Source organism: Pituophis catenifer, unplaced genomic scaffold (assembly GCF_029215685.1).
Source record: "Pituophis catenifer annectens isolate HBS135680 unplaced genomic scaffold, rPitCat1.0.hap2 SCAF_10, whole genome shotgun sequence".
NCBI lineage: Eukaryota > Metazoa > Chordata > Lepidosauria > Squamata > Colubridae > Pituophis > Pituophis catenifer.
In genome coordinates, this window is record NW_027256890.1 from 27,695,604 (window position 1) to 27,713,869 (window position 18,266).

Genomic DNA, 18,266 nt, shown 5'->3' on the forward strand with positions numbered 1-18,266 from the left:
ATTCCAGTGGGGAAATTTATTTATAATTGGGGACAGATATTGTTTTCTTGCTTCCTCATACAGCCTACATTCAAATATTATATGCGCCGTGTCTTCCACGACGTTTACCCCACATATGCATGTTCTTTTGTCATACGGGATTTTCCGGTAACGGCCGAATTTAACGTTGGTATCTAAAAGTTCGAATCTAAACTTAACAAATAACTGTCTCTCCACTGATGGCATTTCTAGATGTAAATATTTTTCCAAGGTGAAAGTTGTTTTAACTGCTGTCAGCAGTTTAAGGGAGTGATTAGTTGAAAGGGTTGCCATGTCCATTTGCCCATGTATATCTTTAATCCGTTGTTTAACTCAGTAGATAGTAAAACAATAGTCCAGGGATATTCCAACAACAAAGTCTTCTTACCAGTCGTCGAAGTCATACACAATAAACAGTTGCAAACAGTAGCAAAAACAGCAAATAGCAGTAACGATCAGCAAAGAGCAATAATGGTCAGCAAAGAGCAGTAACGATCAGCAAAGAGAAACAAACCATGTTCAAGCTCCCTCTTAAGGACATTGGCTACAGAGCTAACCAATCAGGACACAGTATGATGTAATACAGCAATAGTTTAAATATTTTTTACAAGGTTTTAGTTGAAGTCCACAAGTCTTAAAAGCTGCCAAGTTTGAAGACCTCTGCTTAAGATGGTTGCAGATTCCCCAAGGTCATGTGATCAAAATCCAGGTGCTTAGCAGCATCCCAAGGACACATGATCCCCTTTTGCAATCTTCTGAGAAGCCAGATGCACTTAACGAGTTGCTATTAACTGCACGATCGACTTTACCAGCTGCAGCAAAAGGTCACAAAATGAGGCAGAACGCACTTAGCGGCTATCTTGCTTAACGACAAAACTTTTGAGCTCAATTGCGGTTATGGATCAAGGGTGACGACACTTTGCTTAGTGACCAAAGTTGCACTGGCACTTTGATAAAAGTGACATGATGGTTTTTCACACTTAACGACCGTTGTAGCAGCCCCCCTTGGTCGTGTGAGCAAAATTCAGACCTTTGAAAACTGACTCACATTTATTGGTTGCGTTTATTATAGTTGCAGTGTCCTGGGGTTTTTGCAAGCACCTCTTTTGCGACCTTCTTACAAACAAGGTCAGTGGGAAAACCCCATTCACTTTAACAGCCGTGTGAATAATTTAACCTCTGCAGTGAGTCATTTAACGACTGTGGCAAGAAAGGTCGTAAAAATGGGGCAACGTTCACTCGGCAACAAACCTTCGAGCTCAATTGTGGTTGTAAGTCAAGAAGTATCTGTACCCCTCACCCTTTTCCACACCCTGTTGTGTCAATGTGCCTCTTGCAGCAGCTGGAGTTTGCAGCTGGGTAACACCATATCAAGACATCCTGGGGGTCAAAAATAATGGTGGAGACCCTCTGTCTTTTTGGGAGTAAAAAGGTAAAGGTTCCCCTCGCACATATGTGCTAGTCGTTCCCGACTCTAGGGGGCGGTGCTCATCTCTGTTTCAAAGCCGAAGAGCCAGCGCTGTCCGAAGACGTCTCTGTGGTCATGTGGCCGGCATGACTCAATGTCAAAGGCGCACAGAATGCTGTTCCCTTCCCACCAAAGGTGGTCCCTCTTTTTCTACTTGCATTTTTTAACCCGTTTTGAAACTGCTAGGTTGGCAGAAGCTGGGACAAGTCACGGGAGCTCATCCCATTACGTGGATTACACTAGGGATTCGAACTGCTGAACTACTGACCTTTCGATGGACAAGATCAGCGTCTTAGTCATTGAGCCACCGCTCAGTATAGGAGACTTCTAACCTGCACATCCATTCTTCGTTGCGACACGAGTCACGGCAGTGATCCACTTAACAACCATGGCTGTCCATAACTGACCAGTGTGTGTTTTTTTTGGGCCACTCATGCATTTAACGGGGAGTCTTACACGAAGCCTGAAATCAAAGAGGAAATGATATCTTTTTTAAAAAAGTTATATATATATATATATATATAAAGTTTTATTTATATTTTTAAAAAAGTTTTGTGTGGCTAGATTAGCCAAAACGTTTAAAAACATGTCTGCTAAATGTTGGAAATGTAACCAAATTCCAGGTACATATTATCACATGTGGTGGACGTGTCCAAAAGCAAAAAAAGAAAAAAAAGAAAAAAAAAATGGACAAAAATGCCTACGTGGTTAGGAAAAAAATATTAAAGCAGCATATAGATTATAAACCAGAATTATTTTTGTTAGGCATATTACCAGAGAAATACGATAAAGAGAATGTATGTTTAATATTACTTGTTTTGACAGCAGCAAAGAATTGTGTTTGCGCAAACACTGGAAAAATGAGGAAACACCCCCAGAAGAAGAAATAATTTTTTAAAAAATACTAAGCTGTGCAGAAATTAATACTAACATTGAAGATAAAAAGAAGACTCAGAATATATTTGAACTTGGATCGGTTGGATAATAGAGGAAAAAACTAAGAGTTTAATATTTTTTTTTTTTTTTAATTTGATTTATATGCCGCCCTTCTCCGGAGACTCAGGGCGGCTTACAATGCGTTAAGCAATAGCCTTCATCCTTTTGTATATTTTATACAAAGTCAGCTTATTGCCCCCACAAACTGGGTCCTCATTTCACCTACCTTAGAAAGGATGGAAGGCTGAGTCAACCTTGAGCCTTGGCGAGATTCGAACCAGCAGAAATTGCAGGCAGCTGTGTTAATGACAGGGTGCACTAAACCCCTGTACTATCAAGGCCCTTGTCATGAATTGTCAATATTGTCATGAAATGATCATTATCTTGAATAAACGTGGCGGAAAGCTGCTTCCTCCAGAGCTGCTCCCTCCGTATCAACGTCCACATTGCATGCCGTATCCTGCTTTACCCAATAATGGAAAATCAATGTTTGCCCCTCAAAGTGACTCACGGTTATATTCGAGCCCTTTCTAAATATTTGACCTGGGAAGACCTGCCAAAGGAAAACACGGTGGTGTGCGTGGAGCAACAATCACGAAACGGCTCGGGGAGGGGGGAGGGGGGAAGAGAATTTTCCCTGCCACTTCCCCGTTGTGCAACGCTTCACTTTTTGTCCACGGTCACCTCTGACGTAGGGCTGGGAAGGATGGGTGGTTCCAGGGGCATTTATAAGGGACAACGCCAGGGCCAACCACACATGCAATCAAGAGAGACCGACCTTTGCCATCCTAAAGCGGGAGGATTTGTTGCATTCCACACAACGGCATGGATGACTTTCTCCAGCGGTGGCCCCGGTGGAAAATTCACAAAGGTGAGACCCAAAATGGGGGGGTAAAAACTGAAATTCAGCACTGCTTTTAAACTTGAGAGCTCCCTATGTGATAGATAGATAGATAGATAGATAGATAGATAGATAGATAGATAGATAGATAGATAGATAGATAGATAGATGATAGATACCGTGTTTCCCCAAAAATAAGACCCTGTCTTACATTTTTTTGAACCCTGAAATAAGCGTTTGGCCTTATTGCCATGCTCTCAAAAGCCCGATTGGGCTTATTATCAGGGGATTTCTTATTTTGGGGGAAATAGGGTAGATAGATAGATAGATGAGAGAGAGAGAGAGAGAGAGAGAGAGAGAGAGAGAGAGAGAGAGAGAGAGAGAGAGATTGAGAGAGAGAGAGATGGATGGATGGATGGATGGATAGGTAGGTAGGTAGGTAGGTAGGTAGATGATATAGATGATAGACAGACAGAAAATAGATATAGAAATATATACACTGCTCAAAAAAATAAAGGGAACACAAGCAGAAGACATCCGAGATCTGAATGAATGAAATAGCCTTATTAAATACTTTGTTCGTTACATACAGTAGTTTTGTGTTCCCTTTAGTTGTTTGAGCAGTGTATAAACTACTGTATGTAACGAACAAAGTATTTAATAAGGCTATTTCATTCATTCAGATCTCGGATGTCTTCTGCTTGGGTTCCCTTTATTTTTTTGAGGAGAGAGAGACAGAGACAGAGACAGAGAGAGAGACAGACATAGATACTGTGTTTTCCCGAAAATAAGATCCTGTCATATTTTTTTGAACGCCAAAATAAGCATTTGGCCCTATTTTCGGGGAGGTCTTATTATATTTTGGGGCGCTTGGATTAAGATGGGGCTCCTCTTGCCATCTTACCTGATTTCCAGCTCTGCGTTTAAATATTTTTGGAGAGGGCTTATTTTCAGGGGGAGGCTTATTTTAGTGCATGTGCTCAAAAGCCCAGTTGGGCTTATTATCAGGGGAGGTCTTATTTTTGGAGAAACAGGGTAGATAGATGGAGGGATGGGATGGGATAGGATTGATGATAGATAGATAGATAGATAGATAGATAGATAGATAGATAGATAGATAGATAAGATAGATAGATAGAATTCTTTATTGGCCAAGTGTGATTGGACACACAAGGAATTTGTCTTTGGTGCATAAGCTCTCAGTGTACATAAAAATACATTCATCGAGAATCATAAGATACAACACTTAATGATAATCATAGGGAACAAATAAGCAATAAGGAAACAATATCAATATAAATGATAAGGATACCAGCAACAAGGTTACAGTCATACAATCATAAATGGGTAGAGATGGGTGATAGGAATGACGAGAAGATTAATAGTAATAGTAATACAGACTTAGCGAATAATTTGACAGCGTTGAGGGGATTATTTGTGACGGCATTTGGGAAAAAACTGTCCTTGTGTCTAGTAGTTCTGGTGTGCAGTGCTCTATAGCGTCGTTTTGAGGGTAATTTCCAGATATGAACTAAAATTTGGCTCACCGTTTTGTGGTTTAATAGTGTCAAACCCACCTATGATGGTTTGCAAACAATGGCTTATTCAGCTAATGACTCCAGTCAACGGTATTTGGATTCAAGATATAGTGACTTAAATGTAATGTGTAAGAGGCCAGGGGTCTATAGGTTTTACATGAATTAGAAAAGGGAGGGGAATTATTAATGTTTAAGCTGGAGGGAGCCTACCCAGATGGTCATTAGGGCAGAGAACAGTTTGTTAAATTATCTGAATCCCACCACTGATTCTAACACATTAGACAAATGTTTCTCAACCTTGGCCACTTTAAGATGTGTGGACTTCTGGGAGTTGAAGTCCACAGGTCTTAAAAGAATTCTGGGAATTGAAGTCCATATGTCTTAAAGCAGCCAAGGTTGAGAGACACTGAACTGGACACTAATCCCATGGAGTTGAGTTGCATGGTCTACCAACAAGCCATGTGATCAATTGTTAAGGCTCCGCCTAACCAATGGATTCCTAGAAAGAGCAATTTTGTAGTGGCAATAAGAATAGGAAGCTAATCAATCCCTTTCCTTTCTTTCTTTCTTTCCTTCATTTCAGTCTCCATCAGCGCAATCGTGTTCGTCTTGGCAGCCTTGAGTTCGGCCACAGATGTGTTTTTCCGATGCTCCACAACCAAAATCAACAACCGCCTGGTGGCCAACTGCCAAGGCCAAAGGCTCAAGGCCACACCCAACGTGGACGTGTCCACTCAAGTCTTCTTGTTGAATTTCAACCTCTTCACCACCATCCAGACGTCTTCGTTCCCACAATTGAGTGCCCTGAAGATGCTGTCGTTGGGGATACAATTGGGAGGTCCTCTCTATGTTGGAGAAAGGGCCTTTGCGAATGTGTCCAACATCACCTTCCTAGATTTGGGGGGCAACAGGAACCTGTCGTTGCATCCCAAAGCATTCCAAGGTTTGACCAAACTCAAGGTATTACACTTGGACAATAGTGATTTTGACAACAGAATCCTGGAGATGGGCTACTTCCAAGACCTTTTGTCACTGGAAACCTTGGACCTTCGTGGAAACCACCTTCATCGGTTGACCCCAGATCCAACCTTCCAAGGACTGAAAAAATTAAGCGTCCTTCAGCTGAATCTCAACAAAATCGGGGCAATTTGTGGGGACGACCTCCAATATCTCAGAGGGCGTCATTTGACCTTCCTTGACCTGTCCTCCAATCGATTGTCCAGAGATCGTCCTTCTTCTTGCACCAACCCGTTTCTCAACATCACCCTGGGCACTTTGGACATCTCTTCAAACCCATGGGACGTGGCCCGAGTCGAAGACTTCCTCAAAAGCCTGAACGGTACAAAGATCCAGAACCTCAAGGTGCAACATTCAGGAGCCATCGGCAGTGGGTTCGGGTTCCAGAACTTGAAGGACATTTCAGCCACCACGTTCTCGGGGCTGCGTCACAGCCGCATCCGGACTTTCGACATGTCCCATGGTTTTCTCAACACCCTGAACGCCTCCGTCTTCTCAAGCTTGCCAGATCTCAACACTTTGCTCTTGAGATCCAACCAGATTAATAAGATTCAAAAGGGGGCATTTTCACGATTAAGCAAGCTGCAAGTTCTGGATCTGTCCAACAATCTCCTCGGGGAGCTATACACGGAAGGACTGAAGGATTTGAAGTCCTCTCCTTTACGACGTCTGATTCTGAAGTCCAACCACATCGGGATTGTTCAGCATGATGCCCTGATGGGTCTAAAATCTTTGCAGTCCCTTGACCTGCAAGACAACGCTCTTGACCGAGTTCCCAATGGGAATCTCCCTTCCTTGATGAGTCTTAATTTGGGACAAAACAGGATCCAGAACACCTGGGGCATAGAAAAACTTGGCCCAAACCTGGTCCATCTTGATCTCTCCTCCAACCGTCTGAAGGACCTGGGGAACGTCTGGCGTCAGCTCGCGGAGATTCCCTCCTTAAAGTTTCTGAATCTCTCCGGCAACCACCTGATGTGGTGTTCGCGAATCCAGAAGTCTCCGAGGCAACTTACACAACTGGACCTTTCCCACAACAATCTGGGAGACATTTGGGCCACCCAGAAATGCACCGACCTCTTCCAGCATCTGGGGAAACTCCGGATGTTGAATCTCAGCTCCAATCACCTTCGAGACTTACCTGGGAACCTTTTCCAGAGTTTGACGTCTTTAGAAATCCTGGATCTCGGGGCCAACAGGTTGCACAAACTTCCAGAACAGATCTTCCGAAGTTTGAAATCCCTGCGTGGTCTCAGTGTCCGTGGAAATCCGCTGATGACCCTCTCGCCCTCCACATTTCAACCAATGGGGCAGCTACGATTCTTGGATTTGAGAGAACTGTCCTTAGTTTGCAGTTGTGAGCTCAAAAATTTCAACAACTGGCTGCAGAATCACAACGCAACTGTGAAGGCACCTGAGCTGCTCCTGACTTGCATTCAGACCAGCTCCAATTTCCAGAGGCAGCCCCTGCCTCAGTTCCTACACAAGTGTGTTTCTTAAGACAAAAGACACGTCCCCTCTGTGTGCAACAGGTTTTGGAGAGTTTGAATAAAATGTCTACCATGTCCTGAAAATCCAGCAGAGAGAACAATTTGCTGGAAAAGAGGGAATTGTAATTGTAATGCAAATAGTCCTCGATTTAGGACCACATTTGAGCCCCAAATTTTATGTGGCTAAGCGAGACGGCTGTTAGGTAAATTTTGGCCTGTTTTACCACCTTTCTTGCACAGTTAAGTGAAATCATCGCAAGTGTTATGTGAGTAACAGAGTTAAGTGCATCTGGCTTCTCCCATGGATTTTGTCAGGTTGCAAACAGGGGTCATGTGACATTACGAACACTGCGGCCGTCATAAATAGAAGCCAGTTGCCAAGGATCTGGATTTTGATCCTGTGTCCATGGGATGCTGCAACGGTTGTGTGAAAAAGTTGTAAGTCCTTTTTTTTCAGTGCCATTGTTAACTTTGAACATTCAGTAAATTAACCGCTGTAAGTCGAGGACTACTGTACAGTACAAAATATGTATAAATCATTTTATTGCAATGTAAGCGAATGGGAAAAAATAGAGGCGGAATCATTATTTGTCTACGTTGCAACGATCTGAGCTGAGCTTTGTATATTTGTAAATAAACCAACACTTTAGAAAATAACATTCTGCCTAATAACTTCTTTCAAAAGAAATAGGTAAAAGTAAAGGTTCCCCTCGCACATGTGCGCTAGTCGTTCCCAACTCTAGGGGGCGGTGCTCATCTCAGTTTCAAAGCCAAAGAGCCAGCGCTGTCCAAAGACATCTCCGTGGTCATGTGGCCGGCATGACTCAACGCCAAAGGCGCACGGAACGCTGTTCCCTTCCCACCAAAGGTGGTCCCTATTTTTCTACTTGCATTTTTTTTTACCTGCTTTCAAACTGCTAGGTTGGCAGAAGCTGGGACAAGTCACGGGAGCTCACCCCGTTACGCGGCGCTAGAGATTCGAACTGCTGAACTGCCAACCTTCCAATCGACAAAATCAGCGTGTTAGCCACTGTGTCCTTCAAAGAAAATAAAACCAGGTTTAATTGCCAGTCTTGGAAACTTTAAATGGGCATGGAATTAAGGGAGGAGAGTAATTCCTAAAGGTATCCTATGGTGCTTCCTGCTATTGGCTGTATCCACACAAAATATTAAGCCAAGATTTGCTTAACAGGATGACTGAAGAAGTCACATTTGGGCACGATCTCCCAAGATGCCCACCTCAAATCATTGCATACTGGCGCAGAATTTCCACTCAGATCAAAGTTGGGCAGAGGCCAGAAATAACAAAAATTAAAAGGTGATTTTCACAGGCATAATCAGAGGATACAAAAACTTGTCATACGTGAAGAGAAACAGACTTATTAAGAGGGCAGGCTTGGCTAGAGTGAAGGTTTGGCAAAAGTGTATTCCTGAATGTAGAAGGGACCTTGGAGGTCCTCTAGTCCAGCCCCCTGCTCAGGCAGGAAATCCTATACCACTTCAGACAAGTGGCTGTCTAGTCTCTTCTTAAAAACTTCCAGTGAGGAAGCACCCAGTTTCTGGTGGCAAGCTGTTCCACTGATTAATTATCCTCACTGTCAGGAAATTTCCCCTTAATTCCAGGTTGCTTCTCTCCTTGATTAGTTTCCATCCGTCGTTTCTTGTTCTGCCTTCTGGTGCTTTGGAAAATAAAGCGACCACCCCACTTCTTTGTCGCAACCCTCAAAGTCCACTTATGACAATTGACCCCAAAATTTTGGTCGCTAATGACTGAACGGCAATACAGTTTTAAACGTTTGTCTTTAAAATGCAGTTGTTCAGTGAATGCATTTATAAAACACATTTCAGTGAATGCGTTTCAGTGCACAAAATTGAGAAACAAAGAGTCTTAAGGCTGGAAAAAATATCTTAATTTATAGCCAGGTCAGCTAAAGAATGCAAAGAGAACTCACAAATATACCGTATATTTTATTTTATGCAAAGTTTTGACACGAGAATCCAACCCCCACAATAATTTATTAGTCTTAGACCAGAACAAATAAAAAAAACTCAGTATATAGACACTTAAAAGTTCTAGTATCAAGTAATAAATAACTTAAAATCTATAATAAAATCCAGTGTCTATTATACATGGTCTGACTATATGATAATTGCAAATCCCTAAACTGTGTGGCCCGTTGTAGGTTCAACACTAAAAGGGAAAGGACAATGCAAAGGGTTTATTTATTTATTTTTTATTTATTCAATTTAAGGGCGGCTCACAACACACTCAAAAAATCACTATAAAAACACTTAAAAATTAAAAACATTAAAACCCATTCACATCATTCATGGCCGGATCTCGTCAGATCGCAAAGCGAGATCAACGGCCCCAGGCCTGCCGGAAAAGCCAGATCTTCACCGCTTTTCGGAAGGCCACAATTTGTTTGCCACAATTGTTATGTAACGTAACTATGATTGTAAAGACACGTGTTTCCAATGAATCCCGTGTTACTGTGCAGAATTTGGCCACCTGCGCTGTAGTTATGGACCGTTCATCCTTAAAGCAGCCACTGGAGATAGGTAGTGTCGGAATGGCCAGGATACCTATCGATTATTGGATATTTTTTCCTAATCTCCGTATAATAGGAACATCTAAGGAGTACGTGACCCAGTCTCCACCTCTCTTGAGCCAATGGCGCAGAAGTGCATTTGAGTCACAACGTGGCATCTGGAGAACTGATCTAATGAATTTGAACTCTTTCTAATGATGTAAAACACGAAGCTGACGGTCCAAGCAAGGTCCCATAAAGAAGCTGTGCTAGCGACGTAGCCACGAAAAGCTTAATAGCAGCAGGGGCGTAGTATCCTCACTTTTGTGCGGAAAAATTTTAAGGATGGCGCTAGCTGCATATTCTCCGTGTGCTTTTCTTCAACCTTTGGCCTGAGTGGCCACCCCCAGGGATTTGAAGGTGATTTTACCTGCTCTTATTTTGTGGCCGTTTGAAGTTTTGGCCTTTTTGCAAAGGCCACGATCTTTGTTTTCTCATAGTTTATGTCCAGTTTATTGTTAAGTACAGTACTGGATGGAGAAGGGCTCCCAAGGCTCTTTTAAGGCCTACTGGTGTCCCGGAGAGGATCACAGCGGCATCTGCCTAGAGCCAGGAGGGTGATGCTTCGGTCACCTATTTTTGGAGGGTGTGAAGATTTGGTTCGTTTAGCCATTTTAACCATGTCGTTTATGTAAACGTTGACCTCGCTGTTGCGATCTTGTGAGATCCGGCCATGAATGGTGTGAATGGGTTTTAATATTTTAATTTTAAATGTTTTTATAATGGTTTTTTAAATGCATTGTAAGCCGCCCTGAGTCTCCGGAGAAAGGCGGCACTGGCGAGCTGCACTGGCTCCCAGTGGTCTTCCGGGTGCGCTTCAAGGTGTTGGTTACCACCTTTAAAGCGCTCCATGGCATAGGACCTAGTTATCTTCGAGACCGCCTTCTGCCACCGATGACCTCCCACCGACCCGTGCGCTCCCACAGAGAGGGCCTCCTCGGGGTGCCATCAGCCAAACAATGTAGGCTGGTGACTCCCAGGGGGAGGGCCTTCTCTATGGGGGCACCTACCCTATGGAACCAGCTGCCCCCAGAGATAAGGAGAATCCAAAACCTCGGTGCTTTCCGCCGTGCCCTTAAAACTTTCTTTTTTCATCAAGCCGGGCTGGCGTAACATATTTTTAAATTTTAAATTGGTTTGTCATTTTAAACTGGGGCCAAATTAATATATATTCTTTTAATTGTTCTTAATGTTTGTATTGTATGTTTTTATCTGGCTGTACACCGCCCTGAGTCCCTTGGGAGAAGGTGCGGTATATAAATTTGAAATAAAATAAAAAATATAAATTGGACTAAATAAAATAAATAAATAAAATAAATAAAATAAATAAATAAATAAATAAAAGCCGGGAAGGGGGGGGGGCAAAATGCATCCCCATTTAACCCCCTTTTTGAGTTTTAACTGACTTTGAGAGGGACCCTTGCATATTACACCTCACCTTGAGGGATGTTTTAGTATGTAGGGCACGTAATAGAAGAAAAACCCTGCGGTCAATTTGAGACAGCTTCCAACTTCTCGCATAACTTAGTCTTGGTAACCTTATCGAAGGCTGCCTTGAGATCTATAAAACCGGAGTATGATGATACAGGTCTATTTGTGTGTATTTTTCAATCAGGTGATGAAGAAGTAAGCACCGATCGGTAACCCTAACCCCATCCCAGAGGTCTGCAACCTTAAACACTCAAAGAGCCATTTGGGCCCGTTTCCCACAGAAAAGAAAACACCGGGAGCCACAAAAACCTTCCCATGCCTGACTATTTCTTGAGCAGCCATAGCCACAAAACTAGCATATGTAGTTGAATTAAACATTGTTTTCTTCTGAAACTTCTTTTCTTGGATTTATCCATGATTTAAAAGCTCAATAAATCGTGTATGCCAACGTCTGTCGCACATTGGCGGTCGTGACGCGTATTTTGAGTGACAGGGAGCCGCAGCAAAAGGGTGAAAGAGCCACATGCGGCTCCAGAGCGCAGGTTGCTGACCCCTGCCCTAACCCATAAGGCAAATGCCACTAGTTTAGCTCAGCTCACTAAGCCGGGTACCTAAATTGCACGTCACCGTGTTCGGTTCAGAGTTGAGTGTCGGTTAATTGGAAGAACCCTGAGCTACATTTAATTCGGACAAGAAATGTATTGAAGTTACCCAATTTGATAAACGAAGGTGAGGCGCCGTTTACTCATTCCTAGAGGAGTCCCCCTGTTATTCCAACACATCGTTGCCAATTCTTCTGCTTCCTCGTCGTGATTTCTTTGGAATGGTTAGCAAGGAAGAACAGTTTTCCCTGCCTATTAAAACATATCTGTGGGGGAAAAGCACAACGCAGAAATTGAGATATAATTCAAGCACGGATGCTAATTTCAGCTCACAGGTTTGGGTTCTGTGCATTTTGAGAACAGCCAGTCTCTTTAAAGACTTTAATAGTCACATTCTCGTCTGGACTATTGTAACACTCTCTATATGGGGCTTCCCTTGGGGTGCACCCAGAGGCTCCAACTGGTGCAGAATACGGGGCGCTCCCATGTGACTCCTCTCCTGCGCGAGCTGCATCGGCTTCCGGTGGACTTCCGGGTGCACTTCAAGGTGTTGGTGATCACCTTTAAAGCGCTCCATGGTTTAGGGCCGGGGTACTTACGGGACCGTCTTCTGCCACCAATTGCCTCCCACCGGCCGGTTTGCTCCCACAGAGAGGGCCTCCTCAGGGTGCCGTCAGCCAGACAATGTCGGCTGGCAACCCCCAGGGGGAGAGCCGTCTGTGGTGGCACCCGCCCTCTGGAACAATCTACCCCCAGAGATACGAGTGATCCCAGACCTCCGGACTTTTCGTCGGGCCCTTAAAACCTACCCCTTTCAGTTAGCCGGGCTGTCCTGATTTTATGATGGGTTTTTAAAATTTGAAATCGGTTTTAAATTGAAATGTTTTAAATTATGGGCCAAACTTATTTAATTATTTTAAATCTATTTTAACTTTTGTATATAAAGTGTTTTACTTGGCTGTTCACCGCCCTGAGTCCGAAAGGAGAAGGGCGGTATAGAAATTTGAAAAATAAATAAATAAATAAAAGTTTGTTGGCTCTTTTAGAAATGTGCGACCCCGCAAAATTCAACCGTGTCACAGACGGCCAACCCATCTAAAGACACTTTTGAGTGAAGAAAGGTCATGTTAATATCTGATGACATAAAATCCCGCTGTTTGAGGCTTGCAGCAGTGGGAGGAACAGTCATCAAATCAAGCATTTATAAAACATTTTGTCTGCTTAAATCTCCAAGCTTGGGAACTTTAAGCTTTGCTGGCTGAGGAATTCTGGGAGTTGAAGTCCAGAAGTCTTAAAGTTCCCAAGCGTGGAGATCCCTGGCTTAAATGCTGAAAGGCTGGTACCCATCGTGCCCCTCTCTTCTCCCCCTCTCCTCCCTCCATACTGTGCCTTCTTAAGATTGCGAGCCTGAGAAGGCGATGAAAATAACCTTCTATAACTATCCACTTCTATAACTATTTTTAATTAATTCTAGTCCATCAACAGCCTCTTCTTCATATACAATCTTTTGTCTCTTATTAAACCAGGAGAAATGCATCAAGACTTACATTTTCAAAGTGGAGGGAAATTGTTTTCGCCCAATTCTTGCTGGAATCGTCAATCTTTAAAAAACAGCAACACAGTAATTCTTGAGTTAGCAATCAAATACTTTGATCTACTGTAAAAAAATCTGTAATACAGCAACCATCCTGCTCTTCACCTTTTATTGTCAAAGGCAGTTCAGAATGAGACATTTTCAATGTTAAAGGAGAATATTTATATACCGTATTTTTCGGACTATAAGACGCACCTGAGTATAAGACACACCAAGATTTCAAAGAGGTAAGTAAGGAAAAAAAATGTTTTTTTGCGTTCCCCGGCTCCTAGGAGCACTCTGCAGGCCTCCCAAACCCTCTGCACATCACATTTTTTTTGAAAAACAGGCCTGTTTTTGGCAAAAACGGGATGCGCAGGGCGGGGTTTTGGGAGGCCAAAAATGGCTGTATTTGGTGTATAAGACTCACCAACATTTCCACCCTCTTTTAGGGGGGAAAAAGTGTGTCTTATACTCTGAAAAGTACGGTATTTATTTATTGATTTAGCTTTTGGGCCATTATTAAAATAAAGGAGAATATTTGTAGCTCAGGGTTGAAATTAGACTTCCTTGGTGCTCTCTGAACTTGGTAGTAACAACCAAGCTCAGACAGCACCAAGGAGCTCTCTTTTTCAATTTTGTTTCTATACTTCAAAGCCCTTTGCGGTGTCCCACGGCCACCTGAGCACAATTTACGTGTTTGCAGAAAACTGGGGTTTACTTCTGCTTTTCAAACATGGGTTCGCTTAACAAACACAATTTTTTCCCCCCATTGAGTTGGGTGTTGTGGCCCGTCAGCGGCCTGTGCAGCTAGTAGCTGATTCCGACAGCGAGGAGGCTGGTGTGGTGCTGTGCCAGCAGCCTGTGCAGCTGGCACTTGAGTCGGACAGTGAGGAGGCTGGAGAAGATGTGGTGCCAGAGGCGTGGATTCAGCCAGGGCCTTCAGAACCACCAGAAGCTCCCATAAGTGAAGAGGAAGAAGAGGAGGAGACTCTTCTCGATGCACAAGCACACAAAGCTGCCAAAAGGCAGGAGTGGCTCCTCGGGAGGAGGTCTCCTCGAGAGTCAGGCTTGGGGCTAATTGGCCACTCCCTTAGCCTATTTAAGGAAGGAGGAGGACTGAGGCAATTTGCAGGGAACAACTTTGTTCACTCTCCTTCGCGTCTGGATCTTAGTTATCAGTTTCCTGCAAATTGCTTCTGGGCTTTCTGCCAACCCTAGTAAGATTACGATTATTTATTCTTTGGATTCTTGTAGGTTGTTAAGAAAGTTAATTAACAGCCTTTGTTTGAAAAAGACTGATTTAATTTAGTAAACTAAGGTTTGTACAGACTTTGTGTGTGCTGCGTTCATTGGGGTCCGTAGCTGGGGCAGAACAGTTAGTTACATGAGTAACCCACTTTACAATAGTCACAACTTTAAAATGGCAATGAGTAGGCTCCGTTAGAGTCCTTACATCGAGGGCAACCTGTAGGTCTCCCTTTTTTTCCAGTGCCGCTGTAACTATGAACGGCCACTAAAAAGGAACTGTTGTAAGTCAAGGACTACCTTTAATTCATTTCGCCCAAGAGGGATGAGTTCAAGAGCTAACACCATTCCCGCGAAGACAGCGGTGTCCAATAGCAGGCTCTGCTCAGGGCATGTTTCTAATCATGGTTTATCAGGTGAAACACGGACAGAACATGCAGTTCATCATAGCAGACCATCGAAAATCCTATTTATATTTCCACGTTAAAAAAAAACACCCAGAAGCCAATAAAAAAAAAATCGAGATACCTTTTTCCATCCTCTTCATACGAAATATACCGAACTCCCGAAGAATCAGTGACTTCCAGAATTCTTTCAGTCCATCTTGCGATGCAGCTGCTCCCTCAAGATCCCACGGCACTTAAGCTCTAAAAGAAAAAGATCAAATATCAGAAAATACGTTTGCTCGTTTAGAACCTTGATACCGTCTAAAAATGTTGTGGCCCGCCAGCTGTCAGTGGAGCTGGCGACAGACTCGGACAATGGGGAGGAACTTGGGCCAGTTCTGAAGTCTGGGGAAGGCTCCGATGGATGCTCTGTGTCGGACGCAGAGATAGAGCCAGGGCCATCCAACATTTCCCAGCCGCCGGAGAGGCAGCTGCCTTTGGAGGCTGAGATGAGTGAGGAGGAGGAACAGGTGGGGCCTGTTCCAGATGCACGTATGCGCAGAGCAGTTAGGAGAGGAGAGCAACGGAGGACAAGGAGTCGACTCGGGAAGCAAAGCACACGTGGGTGCTGAATGGCCCCTCCCTGGCTGGGGAATAAATAGAAGGAAAGGGAAGGGGTGGTCGTAGGAGACAACCGTTCGTATTTCTGGAGATTTTGCTCATTGTAATTGCAAGTAGAGGATTACCTGTATTCTCTCAAACAATGACTCCTGGGGTCAGATTGTCTAGAATTACTTTTTTTCAAGTAATTTTGATACGCCTTTCTACATATTGTAAGATCGTTTCTTGCATTTGGCAATAACATCTACATATATAAAAATGGCTATGTATGTGTGCATGTTCCAACATAACTCTGGAACGACTTGAGCAATTTCAACCAAACTTGGTACACAGATGACTTACTCTCTGGAAACAAATACTATGCGGATAAGACACCCCTAACACCTCTCGGTTTGTGTTCTGTTAAGATACAGCCTGTTGTGCCTTAAAATGGCTTCTACTGCACTGCCTTAAAATGACTTCTACTGTGCAGCACAGTGGAGATGCCATGGTAATGGCTTCACAGTACTTCACAAGGGAGCTCCCTCTAGTAAGGGAGAAAATCCAACATTAGAAATTACGTTTGGTCCGGACATTTTCAACAAGGCTTTGATTATTCTTGAGGACAAATGTATGGCCATGATCAATAAAACATTACTGCAACTCTGCCTGCCTGCATCACTACGAGATCAACATGACGTACTTCACGCAGATTACATACGAGAAAAGAATTACAACGTCGAACAGCGTAGTGCATATACCGTGGACAAGAAGCCACTTCTAAATCAAGATCAGAAAAAAAGCATACCAAATGATCATGGATCAGCTAGCAAAACAACAAGATGGTATCATTTTACTTGACGCTTGTCCGGGCACGGGGAAAACATTCGTAACTAATTTAATTCTCGCCGAAATCAATTGCTCTTCTAATCCTGTCTAATACAGGATTGGGATAAATAAATACCCAGGCAACACTGAGTTATCAGCTAGTTAAAAATAAAAGTGCATTTCATATACTGTAAACCGAGGTGGCTATTTTTATTCTCTAGAGCAGTGTTTTTCAACCTTGGTGACTTTTAAGATGGGTGGACTTCCAACTCCTAGAATTCCCCACCCAGCATGCTTCAAGATAGATGGACTTTAATTCCCAGAATTCCCCAGTCGTGTTTTAAGACACGTGGCTTACACCTCCCAGAATTCCCATCAGCCACGTTCTGGGGGTTGAAGTCCATATATCTTAAAGCATGGTGGCTGGGGAATTCTGGGGGTTATAGGCCACATGTCTTAAAACACAATGACTAGGGAATTCTGGGAGTCGAGGTCCATATATCTTAAAGCATGGTGGCTGGAGAATTCTGGGGGTTGAAGTCCATATATCTTAAAGCAGTGATGGTGAACCTATGGCACGAGTGCCACAGGTGGCACACGGAGCCATATTGGTGGGCACGTGAGTGTTGCCCTAGCTTAGCTCCAGCGCGCATGCGCGCCCTGGCCAACTGATTTTCAGGCCTTCCAGTCCCACCGGAAGTTGGGAAACTGGCTGTTTCCGGGAGGCCTCCGGGGGGGATGGGGAAGGCTGTTTTTGCCCTCCCCAGGCTCCTAGAACGCCTCTGTAGCCTGGGGAGGGGAAAAAACTGGCCTATCGGGCCCACCGGGCCATCACGTGCCAAAAGCAGGGGGAAGTGTGGGGGGGGGGGTCACGTGCGCATGCGCGGGAGGGTGGGGCGCATTGAATTATGTATGTGGGCACCCGCACCCGTGACCCACCCCATTCTCCCCCCCCCACTTTTGGCACACAACAGCAAAAAGGTTAGCTATCACTGTCTTAAAGCATGGTGGCTGGGGAATTCTGGGGGGTTGTAGGCCACATGTCTTAAAACACAATGACTGGGGAATTCTGGGGGTTGAAGTCCACCCATCTTAAAGTCACCGTTTGAAAAACACTGCTCTAGAACCACAATCTATAATTCCATAAAGTTCGTAACATTAGAAGCACAGAAATGCCCCTTCACCCAGGCCTTACCCAAACAGACGAGAAAGAAAGAAATCTTGGTTTGCAGATCCAGAAGATGCTAGTTTTCCGTAAAGGGACACAACTGCCCCCCACAAGGAGGGGCCTCAAAAACAGACAAACCATTTTCACGCTGTAAAAAACAAAGGAAAAAGGGTCAACGCAGCTCTGAAATATACCTCACGTTTTCAAGCAACACAATGCATTTTTGTTATTATTGTATTAATTTTACTTCTTTAACATAACCCACAGTAACAGGTTTGAAAAAAGGGTTTATTACATCAATCATATATATTAAATTGTCTTATACTTTATAAATCTCAATATATTGTATATTATCCTATATATTATAATTTAGTTTGCCGTACATAAATTTTTATGCTTATATATTTACTTAGTTTCGTTAACTGTGTATTTTTGTATAGATTATCCTACGGTATATATTATAGTTTGCCATATATTAATTTTCATGTTTATATATTTACCTGTTTTTTTTAAATCATATTTTAGTTTTGT

At 43.4% G+C, this 18,266-nt stretch overlaps 1 protein-coding gene, 1 long non-coding RNA gene and 2 other non-coding genes across 4 annotated transcripts; 1 reads left to right on the forward strand and 3 right to left on the reverse strand.

Annotated features, from left to right (window-relative positions):
• Positions 1 to 1,834: 1,834 nt before the first annotated feature.
• Positions 1,835 to 17,868, reverse strand: LOC139322276 (uncharacterized). Its single transcript, XR_011600838.1, has 5 exons — positions 17,763 to 17,868; positions 15,282 to 15,400; positions 13,480 to 13,533; positions 12,042 to 12,198; positions 1,835 to 1,949 (listed from the first exon to the last, which is right to left on the reverse strand). It is a non-coding gene; the product is annotated as an uncharacterized lncRNA (long non-coding RNA).
• On the forward strand, positions 3,197 to 7,942 carry LOC139321851 (toll-like receptor 5). Its single transcript, XM_070950769.1, has 2 exons — positions 3,197 to 3,293; positions 5,385 to 7,942. The coding sequence occupies exons 1-2, from the start codon at positions 3,248 to 3,250 to the stop codon at positions 7,316 to 7,318; spliced, it is 1,980 nt and encodes a 659-aa protein (XP_070806870.1). The 5' UTR covers positions 3,197 to 3,247; the 3' UTR covers positions 7,319 to 7,942.
• LOC139322523 (small nucleolar RNA SNORA79) lies at positions 12,979 to 13,123 on the reverse strand. The gene has a single exon (XR_011600854.1). It is a non-coding gene; the product is annotated as a small nucleolar RNA SNORA79 (small nucleolar RNA).
• On the reverse strand, positions 15,132 to 15,209 carry LOC139322524 (small nucleolar RNA SNORD126). Its single transcript, XR_011600855.1, has one exon. It is a non-coding gene; the product is annotated as a small nucleolar RNA SNORD126 (small nucleolar RNA).
• Positions 17,869 to 18,266: the final 398 nt, after the last annotated feature.

Bases quoted from the DNA above. Each gene is read 5' to 3' on its own strand.
- LOC139321851 (XM_070950769.1), top strand. From the start codon at position 3,248: ATGGATGACTTTCTCCAGCGGTGGCCCCGGTGGAAAATTCACAAAG. The intron at 3,294-5,384 runs GTGAGACCCAAA...CCTTCATTTCAG, and splicing joins CCGGTGGAAAATTCACAAAG to TCTCCATCAGCGCAATCGTG.